General features: G+C 40.1%; 1 protein-coding gene across 1 annotated transcript in view; it reads left to right on the plus strand.

Annotated features, from left to right (window-relative positions):
• Positions 1-17,919, plus strand: part of GALNTL5 (polypeptide N-acetylgalactosaminyltransferase like 5) — a 128,501-nt gene that overhangs the window by 84,835 nt on the left and 25,747 nt on the right. The window contains exon 6 of the mRNA XM_082473807.1: positions 15,615-15,864. Within this exon, the coding sequence (XP_082329933.1) occupies positions 15,615-15,864 (250 nt within the window). The remainder of the gene's footprint in view (positions 1-15,614; positions 15,865-17,919) is intronic.

Below are 17,919 nucleotides of genomic sequence, written 5' to 3' on the forward strand. Positions count from 1 at the left end.
TAGATCAGAGACTTGTCCCAGGTCACATAATTCAGGACTCAAGCCCACAAATTCTGGTTTCCATTGCAGTAAACAGTATCATCACACTACCAGGTCATGGAAACGTAGCAAGCAAGCAAACAAAAATGAGAAATTCAAATAGCATAGTCACTTAATTACTTTTTACAAAATCCAAATGGCTATGTTTAACAGATTTATAGTGTGAATGAAATGGAAATGTTTGGATATTGTACAAAAATTGATCAAACACTTAAGCACAAAGAGATTCTCTGTAAATTCCCCCAAACTAGATTTTGCACACCACGTTCTTAAACATCAATACAAAAAAAAAAAAAGAGAGCAGTAACATAATATGTAGGTTAATAAAAATGAAAATATGTAAGACCTTAAAAATGATTGCTTTAGAGACCAAATTGAGAATATTCAAAATAAATATAATGAGTTATGTTTAAATGTAAAAATGTAGAAACTAAAGAAAAGCAGAAAATAAAATGAAATAAGAGGAGAAAAAGACTGAAAATATTGAGCGAGATTGATACAGCATTTGTTGTTTTTTAAAAATAGGGTAACAAACCTTGCAAACCACAATCCCTAGAGAAATTGTGCAACTAGATTGCTACAGGAAAGCAGAAAGGAAGCTTCCACTCAGGGAAAGATGAAGAATATATCTCCCAACTTTTAACTTCAGTGAGTAATTCAGTTTTGAACATTCCACAAATATTTTTTTGGAAGGAAGTATGGGAAAGATCCTTTATCAAGCAGATTGAACCTCATGCCCTTCAGTTATTTCAGATCCTAAGAAGAAGTTGGTTTAATCTGGGAAGACAGGGTTTTAGATAAGATACAGATGATTATATGTAGGTTCTCTCTGTAAACAATAAATAGAACAATCCTTTCTATAACTCCCGAGGCCAACAGAAGTCAAACAACTGCTCCACTTCCTGGCAATAAACTTAAATAAATATTTTGACATTCCCACAAAATATTCTTGTGAGTGTGGGAAGCAGCCAGGAGGGACCCCAGTACCCCTTTGCTCTCATTAAAGCATGTAAGTTTCTCCCAGAAAATGCCTTATGATGAGTGAAAAATAATAAGTTTCATTGAAATGTAGGGGCTAGGTAGCTTGTTCCCACATGCTTTGTAATTTAAATTAGTACTCAGAAAAACTCAATATTACTTTACATGTAGTATAATTTTTAATTATTTTGCAATTTATAATACTATATTTGTGGTCTTCCTGGGTCATTCAAATTGCCAAAGTTGAAAATATTTAAATCTTTAAATGCCAAGTGTATGTAGGCTATATATGATAAAGAGGACACCGCAAGTTAGTATGGGAGAAAGGCGTTTTTTTGGGTATTGTTGTGGTTATTTTTTAATGGCCCTCAAACCATTAGTTATTTGAGAAAAATTTTCATCTTCAGTTTATACCAGACACCAAATAAATTCTAGCCGGATTAATAATTTTATTTTTAAAAGTCAAACCATTAAGTTGTTGTAAGAGAAATTTTTAAACAGAAAAAGAAAACAGATTAATACTTACCCGTTCTACAAAGAAGAAATTTCAAAGCTTAAAACCAATGGACTTAAAAGTTCTCATTACAAGAAAAAAGATTTTTTTTGTAACTATGTATAGTGACAGATTTTAACTAGACTTACTATGGTGATCATTTTGAAATATATATACAAGTATCAAATCATTACATTGTACACCTGAAATTAATATAATATGTCAATTATACCTGTAAAAAAAAAAAAGGAAAAAACAGCTTACTACAAAAAATGAACTACTGTAAAAAATGATAAAATTAAAAAACAATAGGCTGGGGAAATAGTATAACTAAGATGGATAAAAAGTTAATATTCTTACTATGTAAAATGTACATACAAAACCATTAAAAAAAAAAAAAAAACCATGACTCCCATACCTAAACGGTCAAAAGATATAAACATTTCATTTGCAAATGGCTGATCACCTGAAAAAAATTTCAACCTCACCAGTAAATTTTTAAAAATTAACCAGATATTATTTGTTTATTGAGGTGAGATATATACTTAACATAAGATTGAAATGAACTATTCAGGGATGTTTAGCATAGTCACAATGTTGTACAACCACCACCCCATGCAGTTCCATAATATTTTCATCACCCCAGAAGAAAACCCCACACCCATTAAGCAGTTTCGTCCCATTTCCCCATCTCCCAGCCCCTGGCAACCAACAATCTGCATCCTGTCTCTGGGTTTACTTTTCTGGATATTTCATATTAATGGACTCGTACCTTTTATGTCTGGCTCTTTCCCTAGCATAATGTTTTTGAGATTCATCTACATGTGTCAGCACTTCATTTTTCATGTCTGGATAATATTCCATTGTATGCATATATACAGTTGGTTTCTCCATTCATCTGTTGGTAGACATTTGGGCTGTTTCCTTCTTTGGGCTATTGTAAGGAGTACTGCTGTGGACATGCGTATACATGTATACATTTGAATTCTTTTTATTATTTTATTTTATTTATTTATTTTTTGGCTGCGTTGGGTCTTTGTTGCTGCGCATGGGCTTTCTCTAGTTGCTGCGAGGGGGAGCTACTTTTTTTTTTTTAACGTTTTTATTGGAGTATAATTGCTTTTCAATGGCGTGTTAGTTTCTGCTTTATAACAAAGTGAATCAGTTGTACATATACATATGTTCCCATATCTCTTCCCTCTTGCATCTCCCTCCCTCCCACCCTCCCTATCTCACCCCTCTAGGTGGTCACAAAGCACAGAGCTGATCTCCCTGTGCTATGCAGTTGCTTCCCACTAGCTATCTATTTTACGTTTGGTAGTGTATATATGTCCATGCCACTCTCTCACTTTATCACATCTTACCCTTCCCCCTCCCCATATCCTCAAGTCCATTCTCTGGTAGGTCTGTGTCTTTATTCCCGTCTTGCCACTAGGTTCTTCATGACCTTTTTTCTTCCCTTAGATTCCATATATATGTGTTAGCATACTGTATTTGTTTTTCTCTTTCTGACTTACTTCACTCTGTATGACAGACTCTAACTCCATCCACCTCACTACAAATAACTTCATTTCGTTTCTTTTTATGGCTGAGTAATATTCCATTGTATATATGTGCCACATCTTCTTTATCCATTCATCCGATGATGGACATTAGGTTGCTTCCATGTCCTGGCTATTGTAAATAGAGCTGCAATGAACATTTTGGTACATGTCTCTTTTTGAATTATGGTTTTCTTAGGGTATATGCCCAGTAGTGGGATTGCTGGGTGATATGGTAGTTCTATTTTTAGTTTTTTAAGGACCCTCCATACTGTTCTCCATAGTGGCTGTATCAATTTACATTCCCACCAACAGTGCAAGAGGGTTCCCTTTTCTCCACACCCTCTCCAGCATTTATTGTTTCTAGATTTTTTGATGATGGCCATTCTGACCGGTGTGAGATGATATCTCATTGTAGTTTTGATTTGCATTTCTCTAATGATTAATGTTGTTGAGCATTCTTTCATGTGTTTGTTGGCAATCTGTATATCTTCTTTGGAGAAATGTCTATTTAGGTCTTCTGCCCATTTTTGGATTGGGTTGTTTGTTTTTTTGTTATTGAGCTGCATGAGCTGCTTGTAAATTTTGGAGATTAATCCTTTGTCAGTTGCTTCATTTGCAAATATTTTCTCCCATTCTGAGGGTTGTCTTTTCATCTTGTTTATGGTTTCCTTTGCTGTGCAAAAGCTTTTAAGTTTCATTAGGTCCCATTTGTTTATTTTTGTTTTTATTTCCGTTTCTCTAGGAGGTGGGTCAAAAAGGATCTTGCTGTGATTTATGTCATAGTGTTCTGCCTATGTTTTCCTCTAAGAGTTTGATAGTGTCTGGCCTTACCTTTAGGTCTTTAATCCATTTTGAGTTTATTTTTGTGTATGGTGTTAGGAAGTGTTCTAATTGCATTCTTTCACATGTAGCTGTTCAGTTTTCCCAGCACCACTTATTGAAGAGGCTGTCTTTTCTCCATTGTATATTCTTGCCTCCTTTATCAAAGATAAGGTGACCATATGTGCGTGGGTTTATCTCTGGGCTTTCTATCCTGTTCCATTGGTCTATATTTCTGTTTTTGTGCCAGTACCATACTGTCTTGATTACTGTAGCTTTGTAGTATAGTCTGAAGTCTGGGAGCCTGGTTCCTCCAGCTCCGTTTTTCTTTCTCAAGATTGCTTTGGCTCTTCGGGGTCTTTTGTGTTTCCATACAAATTGTGAAATTTTTTGTTCTAGTTCTGTGAAAAATGCCATTGGTAGTTTGAAAGGGATTGCATTGAATCTGTAGATTGCTTTGGGTAGTATAGTCATTTTCACAATGTTGATTCTTCCAATACAAGAACATGGTATATCTCTCCATCTATTTGTATCATCTTTAATTTCTTTCATCAGTGTCTTACAATTTTCTGCATACAGGTCTTTTGTCTCCTTAGGTAGGTTTATTCCTAGGTATTTTATTCTTTTTGTTGCAATGGTAAATGGAAGTGTTTTCTTAATTTCACTTTCAGATTTTTCATCATTAGTGTATAGGAATGCAAGAGATTTCTGTGCATTAATTTTGTATCCTGCTACTTTACCAAATTCATTGATTAGCTCTAGTAGTTTTCTGGTAGCATCTTTAGGATTCTCTATGTATAGTATCATGTCATCTGCAAACAGTGACAGCTTTACTTCTTTTCTGATTTGGATTCCTTTTATTTCTTTTTCTTCTATGATTGCTGTGGCTAAAACTTCCAAAACTATATTGAATAATAGTGGTGAGAGTGGGCAACCTTGTCTTGTTCCTGATCTTAGTGGAAATGGTTTCAGTTTTTCACCATTGAGGACGATGTTGGCTTTGGGTTTGTTGTATATGGCCTTTAGTATGTTGAGGTAAGTTCCCTCTATGCCTACTTTCTGGACGGTTTTTATCATAAATGGGTGTTGAACTTTGTCGAAAGCTTTCTCTGCATCTATTGAGATGATCATATGGTTTTTCTCCTTCAATTTGTTAATGTGGTGTATCACATTGATTGATTTGCATATATTGAAGACTCCTTGCATTCCTGGGATAAACCCCGCTTGACCATGGTGTATGATCCTTTTAATGTGCTGTTGGATTCTGTTTGCTAGTATTTTGTGGAGGATTTTTGCATCTATGTTCATCAGTGATATTGGTCTGTAGTTTTCTTTTTTTGTGACATCTTTGTCTGGTTTTGGTATCTGGGTAATGGTGGCCTCATAGAATGAGCTTGGGAGTGTTCCTCCCTCTGCTATATTTTGGAAGAGTTTGAGAAGGATAGGTGTTAGCTCTTCTCTAAATGTTTGATAGAATTCGCCTGTGAAGCCATCTGATCCTGGGCTTTTGTTTGTTGGAAGATTTTTAATCACAGTTTCGATTTCAGTGCTTGTGATTGGTCTGTTCGTATTTTCTATTTCTTCCTGGTTCCATCTCAGAAGGTTGTGCATTTCTAAGAATTTGTCCATTTCTTGCAGGTTGTCCATTTTATTGGCATAGAGTTGCTTGTAGTAATCTCTCATGATCCTTTGTATTTCTGCAGTGTCAGTTGTTACTTGCCCTTTTTCATTTCTAATTCTATTGATTTGAGTCTTCTCCCTTTTTTTCTTGATGAGTCTGGCTAATGGCTTATCAATTTTGTTTATCTTCTCAAAGAACCAGCTTTTAGTTGTATTGATCTCTGCTATCATTTCCTTCATTTCTTTTTCATTTATTTCTGATCTGATCTTTATGATTTCTTTCCTTCTGCTAACTTCGGGGTTTTTTTGTTCTTCTCTCTCTAATTGCTTTAGGTGTAGGGTTAGGTTGTTTCTTTGAAATGTTTCTTGTTTCTTAAGGTAGAATTGTATTGCTATAAACTTCCCTCTTAGAACTGCTTTTGCCGCATCCCATAGGTTTTGGGTCGTCGTGTTTTCATTGTTATTTGTTTCTAGGTATTTTTTGATTTCCTCTTTGATTTCTTCAGTGATCTCTTGGTTATTAAGTAGTGTATTGTTTAGCCTCCATGTGTTTGTATTTTTCACAGATTTTTTGCTGTAATTGATATCTACTCTCATAGTGTTGTGGTCAGAAAAGGTGCTTGATACAATTTCAATTTTCTTAAATTTACCAAGGCTTGACTTGTGACCCAAGATATGATCTATCCTGGAGAATGTTCCATGAGCACTTGAGAAGAAAGTGTATTCTGTTGTTTTTGGATGGAATGTCCTATAAATATCAATTAAGTCCATCTTGTTTAATGTATCATTTAAAGCTTGTGTTTCCTTATTTATTTTCTTTTTAAAAATTAATTAATTTATTTATTATTTTTTTTGGTTGCATTGGGTCTTTGTTGCTGTGCATGGGCTTTCTCTAGTTGCAGTGAGCGGGGATTACTCTTTGTTGAGGTGCGGGGCTTCTCATTGTGGTGGGTTCTTTTGTTGCGGAGCATGGGCTCTAGGTGTGCGCACTTCAGTAGTTGTGGCACACAGGCTCAGTAGTTGTGGCTCGTGGGCTCTAGAGCGCAGGCTTAATAGTTGTGGCGCCCGGGCTTAGTTGCCCTGCGGCATGTGGGATCTTCCCGGACCAGGGCTTTAACCTGTGACCCCTGCATTGGCAGGCGGGCTCCCAACCACTGCGCCACCAGGGAAGCCCTCCTTATTTATTTTCATTTTGGGTGATTTGTCCATTGGTGAAAGCAGGGTGTTAAAGTCCCCTACTATGATTGTGTTACTGTCAATTTCCCGTTTTATGGCTGTTAGCATTTGCCTTATGTATTGAGGTGCTCCTATGTTGGGTTCGTAAATATTTACAATTGTTATATCTTCTTCTTGGATTGATCCCTTGATCATTATGTAGTGTCCTTCTTTGTCTCTTTTAATAGTGTTTATTTTAAAGTCTATTTTATCTGATATGAGCATTGCTACTCCAGCTTTCTTTTGATTTCTATTTGCATGGAATACCTTTTTCCATCCCCTCACTTTCAGTCTGTATGTGTCCGTAGGTCTGAAGTGGCTCTCTTGTAGACAGCATATATATGGGTCTTGTTTTTGTATCCATTCAGCCAGTCTGTCTTTTGGTTGGGGCATTTAATCCATTTACATTTAAGGTAATTATCGATATGTATGTTCCTATTACCATTTTCTTAATTGTTTTGGGTTTATTATTGTAGGTCTTTTCCTTCTCTTGTGTTTCCTGCCTAGAGAAGTTCCTTTAGCATTTGTTGTAAAGCTGGTTTCATTGTGCAGAATTCTCTTAGCTTTTGCTTGTCTGTAAATGTTTTCATTTCTCCGTCAAACCTAAATGAGATACTTGCTGGATAGAGTAATCTTGGTTGTAGGTTTTCCCCTTTCATCACTTTAAATATGTCCTGCCACTCCCTTCTGGCTTGCAGAGTTTCTGCTGAAAGATTAGCTGTTAACCTTATGGGGATTCCCTTGCATGTTATTTGTTGTTTTTCCTTTGCTGCTTTTAATATTTTTTCTTTGTATTTAATTTTTGATAGATTGATTAATATGTGTCTTGGCGTGTTTCTCCTTGGATTTATCCTGTATGGGACTCTCTGTGCTTCCTGGACTTGATTAACAATTTTCTTACTCATATTAGGGAAGTTTTCAACTATAGTCTCTTCAAATATTTTCTCAGTCCCTTTCTTTTATTCCTCTTCTTCTGGGACCCCTATAATTCTAATGTTGGTGCGTTTAATATTGTCCCAGAGGTCTCTGAGACTGTCCTCAATTCTTTTCATTCTTTTTTTATTCTGCTCTGCAGTAGTTATTTCCACTATTTTATCTTCCAGGTCACTTGTCCGTTCTTCTGCCTCAGTTATTCTGCTATTGATCCCTTCTAGAGAATTTTTAATTTCATTTATTGTGTTGTTCATCATTGTTTGTTTGTTCTTTAGTTCTTCTAGGTCCTTGTTAAAGGTTTCTTGTATTTTCTCCGTTCTATTTCCAAGATTTTGGATCATCTTTACTATCATTATTCTGAATTCTTTTTCAGGTAGACTGCCTATTTCCTCTTCATTTGTTAGGTCTGGTGGGTTTTTACCTTGCTCCTTCATCTGTTGTGTGTTTCTTTGTCTTCTCATTTTGCTTAACTTACTGTGTGGGGTCTCCTTTTTGCAGCCTGCAGGTTCGTAGTTTCTGTTGTTTTTGGTGTCTGCCCCCAGTGACTAAGGTTGATTCAGTGGGTTGTGTAGGCTTCTTGGTGGAGGGGACTATATCCTGTGTTCTGGTGTATGAGGCTGGATCTTGTCTTTCTCATGGGCAAGACTGTGTCCATCTTGTGTTTTGGGGTGTCTGTGACCTTATTATGATTTTAGGCAGCCTCTCTGCTAATGGGTGGGGTTGTGTTCCTGTCTTGCTAGTTGTTTGGCATAGGGTGTCCAGCACTGTAGCTTGCTGGTCGTTGAGTGGAGCTGGGTCTTGGCATTGAGATGGAGATCTCTGGGAGGTTTTCACCATTTGATATTATGTGGAGCTGGGAGGCCTCTTGTGGACCAGTGTCCTGAACTTGGCTCTCCCACCTCAGAGGCACAGCCCTGATGCCTGGCTGGAGCACCAAGAGCCTGTCCTCCACACGGCTCAGAATAAAAGGGAGAAAAAAAAGAAAGAAAGAAAGAAGAAGATAAAATAAAATAAAATAAAATAAAATAAAATAAAATAAAATAAAAAAGTTATTAAAATAAAAAACAAAAAATAATTATTAAAAACATTTTTAAGTAATTAAAAAAAAGAAAGAAAGAAAGAAGAGAACAACCAAACCAAAAAACAAATCCACCAATGATAACGAGCACTGAAAACTATACTAAAAAAAAACAACGGACGGACAGAACCCTAGGACAAATGGTAAAAGCAAAGCTATACAGACAAAATCACCCACAGAAGCATACACATACACACTCACAAAAAGAGAAAAAGGAAAAAATATATATATATCGTTGCTCCCAAAGGCCAGCTCCTCAATTTGGGATGATTCGTTGTCTATTCAGGTATTCCACAGATGCAGGTACATCAGGTTGATGGTGGAGATTTAATCCGCTGCTCCTGAGGCTGCTGGGAGAAATTTCCCTTTCTCTTCTGTGTTCGCACAGCTCTCGGGGTTCAGCTTTGGATTTGGCCCCGCCTCTGCGTGTAGGTCGCCTGAGGGCGTCTGTTCCCCTCTCAGACAGGACGGGGTTAAAGGAGCGGCTGATTTGGGGGCTCTGGCTCACTCAGGCCGGGGGAGGGAGCGGTATGGAGGAGGCGGGGCGAGCCTGCGGCGTCAGAGGCCGGCGTGACGTTGCAGCAGCCCGAGGCGCGCTGTGCGTTCTCCCGGGGAAGTTGTCCCCGGATCACGGGACCCTGGCAGTGGCGGGCTGCACCGGCTCCCGGGAGGGGCGGTGTGGAGAGTGACCTGGGCTCGCACACAGGCTTCTTGGTGGCGGCAGCAGCAGCCTTAGCGTCTCATGCCCGTCTCTGGGGTCCGCGCTGATAGCCGCGGCTCGTGCCCGTTTCTGGAGCTCGTTTAGGCGGCGCTCTGAATCCCCTCTCCTTGCGCACCAGGAAACAAAGAGGCAAGAAACAGTCTCTTGCCTCTTCGGCAGCTGCAGACCTTTTCCCGGACTCCCTCCCGGCTCGCCACGGAGCACTAGCCCCTTCAGGCTGTGTTCACGCCGCCAACCCCAGTCCTCTCCCTGCGATCCGACCGAAGCCCGAGCCTCAGCTCCCAGCCCCCGCCCGCCCCGCGGGTGAGCAGACAAGCCTCTCGGGCTGCTGAGTGCTGGTCGGCACTGAGCCTCTGTGCGGGAATCTCTCCGCTTTGCCCTCCGCACCCCTGTGGCTGCGCTCTCCTCCGTGGCTCCGAAGCTTCCGCGCGGGCTACTTTTCATTGTGGTGCGTGGGCTTCTCATTGTGGTGGCTTCTCTTGTTGTGATGCACAGGCTCTAGGCACACAGGCTGCGGGCTCAGTAGTTGTGGCGCATGGGCTTAGTTGCTCCGCGGCATGTGGGAATCTTCCCAGACCAGGGCTTGAACCTGTGTCCCCTGTATTGGCAGGCGGATTCTCAACCACTGCGCCACCAGGGAAGTCCCTGAATCCTTTTTTTTTTTTTAATTAATTAATTAATTAATTTATGGCTGTGTTGGGTCTTCGTTTCTGTGTGAGGGCTTTCTCCAGTTGCGGCAAGTGGGGGCCATTCTTCATCGCGGTGCACGGGCCTCTCACTATCGCGGCCTCTCTTGTTGCGGAGCACAGGCTCCAGACACGCAGGCTCAGTAGTTGTGCCTCATGGGCCCAGTTGCTCCGCGGCATGTGGGATCCCCCCAGACCAGGGCTCGAACCCATGTCCCCTGCATTGGCAGGCGGATTCTCAACCACTGCGCCACCAGGGAAGCCCCCTGAATTCTTTTTACTATGTGCCTATGAGTGGAATTTCTGTGTCACATGGTAATTCTTCTTAACTTTTTGAGGAGCTGCCAAACTGTTTTCCGCAGCAGCTGGACCATTTACATTCCCACCAGCAACGTATGAGAGTTCCAATTTTTCCACATCCTCACCAACACTTGTTATTTTCTGTCTTTTTTTGTTTTGTTTTAATTCTAGCCATCCTGGTAGATATGAAGTGGTACCTCACTGTGTTTTTAATTTGCATTTCCTTAATGACCAATGATGTCAAGCATCTTTTCATGTGCTTGTTGGCCATTTATATATCTTCTTTGGAGAAACAGATGGTATTTTTCACCTATCAAATTAGCCGACATGATTTTAAAATGTTTGTGTTATGTAATATTATAGAAGCTATTTTAAGTGAAAAATGCAAAGTGTTAATTGAACAGTGTGTGTGCTTCCAACAGTAAAAAAAAAAACAAACTATATATGTTTAAAAATGGGGCTCTTTTTAGCTGTTTTGATTGAGGCATGAAGACAACAGATGTTATATTCCAAAGTGAGTTATCCGACACAGTACCGTAAAGAAATTTCAAAATAGATATCTGAGAAGCAAACTCAGCTACACTGAATGAGATCGTTAGAATTAGAGGTGATTTTTAGAGAAAGCTGCTTGCTAAATCCTGGTCAGAGGAACTTGATGTGAATTTCCTGTGTTGGGGGCTCAGCACATCCTCAGACATCAATACAACAAAACCAGAAACCTACTGGGGGTGAAGAGAAATGAACTGATGTTGGCTTCTCACCTGAGAATCAAAAGGGCAGAAGAAGGGCTGTGGCTAGCTACGGAACCAAGGACATTTGCTTCAGTGTTAGTATCTGTTCTGATGGCAGAGTTTGCTCAAGCAGTGGATGTTTGGGTAAGAGAGCAATAAAGATCATCTTAGATCACGTCCAATGGGGCTATCTAGAAGGATGGACAGATCTCAGCAGAGGAGAAGCTAGAGGTAGAACACAGGACCCTAAGTTGCGGAGGTGGGAGTCTAGACCACCTGGATAGAATGCATTTGCATTTGCCCAGTTTATGGGAACTGCAGATAAGAGACTACCAAGGTTGGGAAGGGGGGTGGTCCTCAAAATCACCGTGCAGCCACACCGTAATGGAAGGAGTCAGCTCAGGGCACCCTGCTCTCTCATGGAGAAAGAACTTCCCTGCCCCATTCATTTGTCTCTTACCCTCCTTTGGCTTTAGTAAGGTCTGAAACCACAGAGGGTAAGCTGGGGAAGGAGACCAGTAAGGAAGGGCTAAGAAGAGTTAGTGCAAAGGCAAGTGACCCTCCCACAGGGCCACCTGGTTGCGGGGTTGGTTCTCCATGCATGCAGGGAAGTTTCGATTGTAGCAGGGGCCTGGAAATTCTAATTGCTGAATTGAGACTGTTTTCAACTTCAGCTGTCTAATAAGACTTCCAATTAACCTAAGAGAGCAGAGAAGTCTTGGGGCCTGCTCTGTTTTGTAACCAATGGCAGGGAATGGACCAGTCCTACCTATAGATTTATGTATTTATTTATTTACTTATTTATTTATGGCTGAGTTGGGTCTTCGTTGCGGTGCACGGGCTTCTCATTGCGGTGGCTTCTCTTGTTGCGGAGCGCAGGCTCTAGGCGTGCGGGCTTCAATAGTTGTGGCTCGTGGGCTCTAGAGCGCAGGCTCAGTAGTTGTGGCACACTGGCTTAGGTGCTCCACGGCATGTGGGATCTTCCCAGGCCGGGGCTTGAACCCCTGTCCCGTGCATTGGCAGATGGATTCTCAACCACTGCACCACCAGGGAAGCCCCTCCCTATAGATTTAAAGGAGCAAAATTAAGTTGCTTTTCCTGAGTCCTGCTTATTCAAGGTTTGACATGTGGACAGGATCTTGGATGGATGGATAAGAATAAGAATCCCATGATCTGAGCTGAGGGATAAAGGTTATGTCATTATTAATGGTTTAAAATTCTGGGGACTTCTCTGGTGGCACAGTGGTTAAGAATCCACCTGCCAATGCAGGGGACCCGGGTTCGAGCCCTGGTCCGGGAAGATCCTGGAGTTGTGCACTTAGTTGCTGCGGAGCAACTAAGCCCGTGCGCCACACTGCTGAGCCTGTGCTCCAGAGCCCACGAGCCACAACTACTGAGCCCAGGTGCTGCAACTACTGAGCCCGTGTGCCACAACCACTGAAACCCATGCGCCTAGAGCCCATGCTCCACAACAAGAGAAGCCACCGCAATGAGAAGCCCGCACACCGCAACGAAGAGTAGCCCCTGCTCGCTGCACCTAGAGAAAGCCCGCATGCAGTAATGAAGATCCAACACAGCCAAAAATAAAATAAGTACATAAATACATAAATTTAAAAAATTTTAAAATTCTGTTGTGAATTGTTTATAAGAATACTCATTGTATTCTATAGAAAGATTTGGAAGATGTACTCTTTCTTCCCAATATGACTCTTTGTTTCCTAATGATCCTGACAGTTTTATTGAGATAAAATTCACATACCACACAATTCACCCACTGAAAGTGTACAATGCAATGTTTTTAAATATATTCACAGGGTTATGTAACCATCACCACAACCTAGTTTTAGAACATTTTTTCCTAGTACAAAATGTCAATGAAAAATTAATCAGTCAATCTAAGAATTGGAAAATTTTATTCAAGCCAAATTTGGGGATTATAACCCAGGAAGAGCATTTTAGAAAGCTCTGAGAACTGTTCTGCCCTTTAGAAGTCAAGGCACAGTTATATAAATTTTTTTTGAGACAGAGTGCTGTATATCAAATGACATGTTATTTACAGTTTACATAACCAGATCTAAGTGGCATCCTGGTGGGTCATGTGACCCCTTACAAGATCAAGGAGGAATGTTATCTTTTAAGGAGTTGTCTTGATGCTGGGAGAATGTTGCTCTTTATGGTTGAGCAGGTATTTCTGCTGATGGGAGAGGTTTGATCGATGCATAATGCAGGTACACAATGCACAGTGTGGGGAGAGAGGAGGCCAAAGGGCAGAGAAGAATTTTTATGTTTAAATTTTTCTTGTCTTGCCATAAAGTATGAATTTCACTTCACAAAAGAAACCCCATACCTGTTAGGAGTCACTCACCATTCCCTGCCATCTTATTCCCCCCACCCCACCACCAAACCCTAAATAACCACTAATCTATTTTCTTTTTATATAGATTTACCTATTCTGGAAATTTCATTGAATGGAGTTATGCAATATGTGGTCTCTTGTGACTGGCTCCTTTCACTCAACAATGTTTTCCAGGTTCATTCATGTTGTACTATGTGTCAGTACTTCATTCCGTTGTATTGCCAAATAATATTCCATTGTGTGGATATACCGCATTTTGTTTAGCCATTCGTCCGCTGGTGAACCTTTGAGTTGCTAGCACTTTTTTACTATTAGGAGTAATGCTGCTGTGAACATTAACGTGCAAGATTTTGTGTGAACCTAAGTTTCATTTCTCTTGTGTATATGCATACCCGGGAGTAGAATTGTTGGGGTGTATGGTAACTCTGTGTTTAAATTTTGAGGCATCGCCAAATAATTTTTGAAAGTGGCTGCAACATTTTATACTCCCATCAGCAATGCACAGGGTTCCAATTTCTCCACAATCTCACCAACACTTGCCATTGTCTGTCTTATTGATTATAGCTACCCTAGTGGATATGAAGTGATATCTCATTGTGATTTTGATTAGCATTTCCCTAATGACAGAAGAGGTTGAGCACCTTTTCCCATGATTATGGGCTATTTGTATATCTTCTTTAGAGAAATGTCTATTCAAAGCCTTTACTCATTTTTTCATTAAGTTGTCTTTTATTACTGAGTTTTAAGAGTTCTTTGTATATTCTGGATACAAGTCCTTTATCCAATATATGCTTTGTAAATAATTTCTCCCATTTTGTGGATTTTTTTTTAACTTTCTTCATGGTATCTATTTAACCACAAAAGGTTTTAGTTTGATGAAGTCCAATTTACCTGTTTTTTTTTTTTTCTTCTGTTGCTTGTATTTTTGGTGTCATACCTAAGAAACCATTACCTAACTCAAGGGTCGTAAAATGTATGCCTGTTTTCTTCTAAGAGTTTTATAGTTTTAGCTCTTACCTTTTTAGGTCTGTTATCCATTTGACTTAATATTTGTGTTTGGTATGAGTTAGGGGGTCCAACTTCATTCTTTTCATGCAGATATCCAGTTGTCTCAGGATATTTATTGAAAAAATGATTCTTTCCCAATTGAGTTGTCTTGGTACCCTTTTCAGAAATCAGTTGACAATACATGCTTCATTTATTTCTGCACCCTTAATTCTATACCTTTGGTCTATAAGTATCTTATGCCAATATTATATTGTTTTGATTATTGTAGCCTTTTAGTAAGTTTTGACAGCAGGAAATCCTTCAACTTCGTTCTTCTTTATCAAGATTGTTTTAGCTAATTTGGACCCCTTGCCTTTCCATATGAATTTTAGGATCAATTTCTGTAAAAAGAGCCGGTGGGATTTTGATAAGGGTTGAATTGCATCTGTAGATTGATTTAGGAGATTATAAACATTTTAATAATACTAAGTCTTCTGATCTAAACATAGGATGTTTTCATACTTTCCTATGATTTTATGTTGGCTACAAGAAAAAGTCTAACCTCTGCACCTGAGTTTTGAGGTCCCTTCCAATTTGAGACCACCTAATATATTTTAACACACATATTCTTTATTTTGGCCATGCCAGGTTTTCCCATGTTTTCCCATGTTCTCAAAGCAGAATAGACCCTCATTAAAGCTTGAATTCAAGAGGCAAAATAATTATGCATCTTTGCATCCCAAGGACCAAACTAAATACCAAGGAAGGTTTCCTTGCAGTAAACATTTGCTACATTGAGTTGATCAATCAAGCCTGAGATAAAATGATATTTTAACATTGAAGGTCAGCTCAGTTCCATCTGCTTCTTTAGAATCTTCCCCAGACTACTGTCTAACCCACAGTTCACCAGCTTCTTCTGAATATCTGTGGCACATGATATCCTGCATTTGTGATACAATATAAAATATATGTTTCTTGTCTCCTGCCAGTGAAGCTGAAAGCACCTTAATAGCCAAACACATAGTAAATGCTGGACAAATGCTTGTTGCCTTGATTTGGATTGTCAGGTGCTTCCTACACATGCACTAACACTCGCCTGTTCTTGCCTCCCCAGGGGATGTTCTGGTGTTCCTGGATAGTCACTGTGAAGTGAATAAAGTATGGTTGGAGCCCTTGCTGACTGCCATTGCCAAGGACCCCCGAATGGTGGTGTGTCCACTGATAGATGTCATTGATTATGTGACCCTGGAATACCAGCCCTCTCCTGTTGTCAGGGGAGCTTTCAACTGGTATCTGCAATTTAAATGGGATCATGTTTTCTCTTATGAGATGGATGGACCAGAAGGACCCACTAGACCTATCCGGTGAGATTTCTTCTGGTTATGGAAAAATAGCATATAGGTATTGGGAGCAGGGGGAAGCTTTCAGAGATTATGACTTTGATTTCATGAGCTTAATGAAGAGAAGTATTTTATTATTTATCTTGTTTCTAAAAGTCTGTAATAATAGAATGTGGTAGGTTTTGTTTCTTTACGTTTCGCTCACTGGAAATGAGCATCTCACCCCAGTTCGGAATACCACCATGGTTAGTATCCCTCTGATTTCAGAGGTCCAGCTTTAAAATGTGGACTTGGTTCTCAGGAACAAGTTGCATGTTTATCAATGATCAAAATACTAGCACTGTGGATAGCCCAGAAGAAGTCGATGTCTTTGCCAAATTCATGTATAAAATATTTATGCAAGTGCTTCCATCTGTAATTTTATAGGTTGAGATGAATGTGATTTTCCTGGAATATCAGTCTTGGAAAATATATTTCTAAATGTGAGAATAATTTGAATGTTATGACTTCTAACTGTACTTATGAGGTTATTTCTCAAGAGACTTCCTCCAGATCACTCCCCACATTTACTGATAACTTTGACACCAGGCTCACTTCTCTTTTAATGTTAACCTCTTTGTTTTACAAACCACATGAGTCAATTTTCTAACACCATAGCCTAGCAAGTCCTTGATCTTTGCCTCTATTTTAATTTAGCTAGAGCTGTGTGATCTTGAACGAGTTACTTAACCCCTCTGCACCTTATTTCTTTATCTGTAAGTCTGGAGAATAACAGTACTTCACAGGGCTGTTATGAGAATTAAATGACATATATCAAAGCTTAGAACAGTATCTGTCCATAATAAGTGCTGTATAAATGTTAGATATTTAATATTATTCCTACAGCCATACCCTGGATCTTCACCGTCTAAATTACCAGGTATCCCTCTCCTTGGCCACAACCTCCTGGGTTTTTCCTGCTCTGTTCCCCCCACGCCCACCCTTGGACATCATCAAGATGTCCAGTTCTTTGATTTCTCTTTTTACCCCTCACAGTTTTCTTTCTGCTTCTGTGGTCTAGACTTTCTGATCTATAAATTCTCTTCTCTTCTGCCACATCCCACTGCACTTCTGCCACAATAGCCCTGCAAAGCTCCAACTCTGGTTCAATTCCACCATCTATTTCCTTTGTTCCTTTAAAAGATGTGAATTGATGCTTCTGCACATTGATGGTCTCCAGCCTCATGCTGCCTTGCAATCCCTTTATCCACTCATTCCCAGAAGTGGGTATTCCCATTCCACTTTATTACTTCCCTTAATCCCAATAGCTGCCCCTGCCCTGAACCCCTACTCTTAGTAAGCAAACTGACCTCTTAAATCAAGGATGAAATAAAGACTATCTATGAATTGGGAGGAATGATTGGGAAATTATATAGTATCAATACTTTATGCCAGAACTGTAATGGACTGTTATGCAGCCATTAAGCATGACCACATATGAGCACTGTATAGCCGTCTTCCAGATCTCCCATTGCTTTCTCTAATCCAGTGACTAACCAGCTCCAGGAGACCCATCCTTGGTGATGATTCTCATATCACATCTGTCCATCTCTCTGACGGTCCTCATGGCCCAAGCCATCACTGCTCCAGGCTTAGACTCTACACCCTAAGGGACAGTCTGGCCTACAGCTCCTCCTCTTCATTCCAATCTCTCTGTTGCTACGTTAATTTTCTTAAAACCCCACTTTGCACATGTCACCCATCTTGCTTATTGTCTTTCCACTGCCTTTAGGATAACATGCAGATTCCTTCGTATAACTTCCACTGTGTATGATTCTGATCTTTCCGCTGCCCCAGCCATCACTTGTTAGCTGTTTAGGGCTGCCATGTACAGCTGCACAGGCTGTGCACTGCACATTTCCAGAATGCACTGTTCACAAAGACTATAGGTAATTAGCATCCCTGGAGTTGTGCATTAAGGCAGCCGTTAGGGGACTTCCCTGGTGGTCCAGTGGTTAAGATGCCGCGCTTCCACTGCAGGGGGCACAGGTTTGATTCCTGGTCGGGGAACTAAGATCCCAGACGCCACATGGTGTGGCC

Source organism: Balaenoptera physalus (assembly GCF_965194825.1).
Source record: "Balaenoptera physalus genome assembly, chromosome: 8".
NCBI lineage: Eukaryota > Metazoa > Chordata > Mammalia > Artiodactyla > Balaenopteridae > Balaenoptera > Balaenoptera physalus.